Source organism: Scyliorhinus torazame, chromosome 30 (assembly GCF_047496885.1).
Source record: "Scyliorhinus torazame isolate Kashiwa2021f chromosome 30, sScyTor2.1, whole genome shotgun sequence".
Lineage (NCBI taxonomy): Eukaryota > Metazoa > Chordata > Chondrichthyes > Carcharhiniformes > Scyliorhinidae > Scyliorhinus > Scyliorhinus torazame.
The window spans coordinates 7,964,511-7,967,763 of record NC_092736.1 but is presented as its reverse complement, the minus strand read 5'-3'; the positions used below and the strand labels follow the sequence as shown (position 1 = coordinate 7,967,763).

General features: G+C 46.4%; 1 protein-coding gene across 1 annotated transcript in view; it reads right to left on the bottom strand.

Annotated features, from left to right (window-relative positions):
• Positions 1–2,684, bottom strand: part of igf1ra (insulin-like growth factor 1a receptor) — a 253,285-nt gene extending 250,601 nt beyond the window's left edge. The window contains exons 1-2 of the mRNA XM_072492764.1: positions 2,292–2,684; positions 1,595–2,123 (exon numbers count right to left, since the gene is read on the bottom strand). Coding sequence (XP_072348865.1) covers positions 1,595–1,709 — 115 coding nt within the window. The 5' untranslated portion in view covers positions 1,710–2,123; positions 2,292–2,684. The remainder of the gene's footprint in view (positions 1–1,594; positions 2,124–2,291) is intronic.
• Between the last annotated feature and the right edge of the window lie 569 nt (positions 2,685–3,253).

Genomic DNA, 3,253 nt, shown 5'->3' with positions numbered 1-3,253 from the left:
GAAAGAGGGAACGAAAATCAACGAAAGCTGGGGAAAAATGTCCCAAAAAACAATCATGAAAGTAAAAGATACGAAGACTGTAAGAGGACGTTGTGGATAGATAGCATCAACAGTGTGTCAACAAAACTCAGAAACTCAGAGCGAATACGGAGAAGCGCAAATACACAAACTATAACTTTGTTCACAATTCCAAACAGCAACCAAAACAATAACCGAGAAAAACAACAAAACGATTGGGGGGGGGGGGGGGGGGAGATCGCAGGTAGGCTGTGATTGAACCTGGAAAAGTTGTGAAAAATATCGACACAAACCCAGGTAACAAAGCAAAACAGCACCCCACCCCCACAAAAAGATAGCGGCAGGAAGAAAATAAAGAGGCAAAACACATCAAACAGGCGGGACTGAAACAAAACACTGGCGAGTCACAACCCTGGGACTGATAGAAAAAAACAAGACACAACAATTGAAAAGAAGGAAGGGAAGGGGAAATGCGGAAAGGAAGCTGCAGTAAAACATGGAAACAAAGAAACCTGTTCAACAGCAACGTAAACAGATAAAAGAGGATTCTTCAGACTGGAGTGGGATCCAGAGTCAATACGAGACTGTAAACATCGACTCAATCTGAAGTTGCAGGAACCAACAACAGAAGAGACAGCAGATTAACAGCAACAGATAAAATAAGTGAGGAGACAGACACAGAAGGAATGCAAACAAGCAATCCGGGGGGGGGGGGGAAGAGACAAAGGTGGCATTTAGGTAGGTACAATAGCCTGGGAGTGGGTTCCCTCTCATGGGGGGGGGGGGGGGGCAGATTGGGAATAACTGTGACCCTAAGTGCCTCTCGAAAAGCAACAATAACCATAAACTGCAGAAGTGTATACTGTGATCATTGTCAGGGTTATGGAGACTTTTTTTTTAAATGATTCTGTCCCACACTCCCGCTCGCCCTTCGCTACTATCTCCCCCCCCCCCCCCCCCGCAAACTCAAACAGGAAAACAGGTGGGCTACACTTGCCCCACAATCACTTGAAGACCTCCACCCCCCCACCCTGAACATTTCAATTACAACAAATGCACCCAATTGTCACGAAATCCAAACAACATCTCGTTGAAGTTACTCAAACGTAAGACACCAGATCGCTCCTTCTCATGACAGAAAAGGGGGAATTTGCAACGTTGAACAGGACGGGGGAAAAAAAAAAAACTTATTTTTTTGCCCTATTCCGTGGGCAGTTACCAGGCACTGCCCAAAGAGCAACTTACACATAATGAAAACACACCTGAACGTAAACTCCAAGTAAAAAAAACACAGCAGCCAGGATACAGATCTGAGCAATTACTCAGCAAATCATTCATTAGGCATTGGGAACATTTAATGGATAACTTATTCACTTGCAGATAACTTTGAGCCTCCAAAGTCACATGAAAGGTATCTTCACACAAAGTTTGAAGAATGCACGAGGCACATGTGTGTCGTTAACGATTTGCTCCATCAATAATCACGAGGAAGGTCTGCAGGAGAAGCAACTTTTTCTTTTTCGTACGCAAGAGGTTGAAAGCCGACAAACAAAAAAATAAATAAAACCATACTCACTTTCTGCATTCGTCTGTCCCACAGCGAGAGAGGTGCAGGCGACGAACAAACCCCAGTACAAGGTCAATGTCTTTGTTCCACACTTCGTACCCATTTGTGGACCGCAAAAAAACATAGCGGCTGCCTTCCTCCAAGCAACAACAAAAAAGTAAATAGATCCTCAGTTTGGAAGGGGGGGTGCAGAACCACCACCAACCCCCCCCCCCCCAAAAAAAAAAACCTTCCAACAAAACAAAAAAGATGGAGCAAGAAATTCTCAGGGGAAATTCTCTGGAATTTGGGATTTCATTAAAAAACACAAGAATTGGGTGGGGGGGGGGGGGGGCTTTTAAATTTAAGTTAAAGAGGGGATTTGGGGGGGGGGGGGGTAACTGCTGCAAATTGGAAATGTTTCCTTCCCTTTTTTTCTGGTGGTTACGGAATCTCTTGGCTTTTCCAAAGGGTTTTGTCTCAATCTTGTCTGTGCTTCATTGTGAAATGGATTGAACACCCAAACTGTCCAAGAACTCCCCATCCTCAGGCTCCATTCCTTGAAGAGAAAGGGGGGAAGGGGGGGGGAAAGAGACAAATTAAAGATTTTAACAGATGTATTTCTCACCCCCCCCCCCCCCCAAAATGCAATCTGCACAATTTGCTAGGGATTTATTCCCCCCCACCCCCAGTAACAATTCACAGCAACATTTTTTTCTGCACTTACCAATTATTTGTGATAATTCTCTCCCCCTCCTCTTTAATCAATGCAAACAGTATTCCCCACCCCTCTCCTGTTGTTTGTTTGCAGCCTGGGGAGAGGGAGAGAGAAGCAAAAGGCGAAGCGTGGCGCGTTGGGATTTTTCCAGCGCTGGAGACGACCAGAAAGCCCGGGGAGACGGATGCAGATTTGGGAAGATTCCTCTCTCTCTCCCCCACCCCCCTCCCCTTGGGGTCGATGCGGGGCTCGGCGGCTGTGGGTCCCTGGGGCTTGTCCTTGGGGCTCTCCGGGAGGAAAGGAGGGGAGGGGGGTGGCCCAGGCTTCTCTCCGGAGCGGCAGGTCCGCCCGCCGTCTCTCTGACTCAGGCTCCCAGCTCCCTGGTAAACAACAACCTCAGCCCTGAGTCAGAGAGCAGGTAGCGCAACCCGTCCTGGAGTGGGAGCTGGACTGCTCTCACACACAACACAACAGAGCACAGCCCAGCCTGGGGAACTGCAGGCAGGATCAGCAGCAGGGCTGCTACAAACATAAAAACACACACAAAAACAGACAGGGATCACACAGAAATACAGACAGATCACACAGAAATACAGACAGATCACACAGAAATACAGACAGAGATCACACAGAAATACAGACAGATCACACAGAAATACAGACAGATCACACAGAAATACAGACAGTGATCACACAGAAATACAGACAGATCACACAGAAATACAGACAGAGATCACACAGAAATACAGACAGATCACACAGAAATACAGACAGATCACACAGAAATACAGACAGTGATCACACAGAAATACAGACAGATCACACAGAAATACAGACAGGGATCACACAGAAATACAGACAGATCACACAGAAATACAGACAGATCACACAGAAATACAGACAGAGATCACACAGAAATACAGACAGATCACACAGAAATACAGACAGATCACACAGAAATACAGACAGTG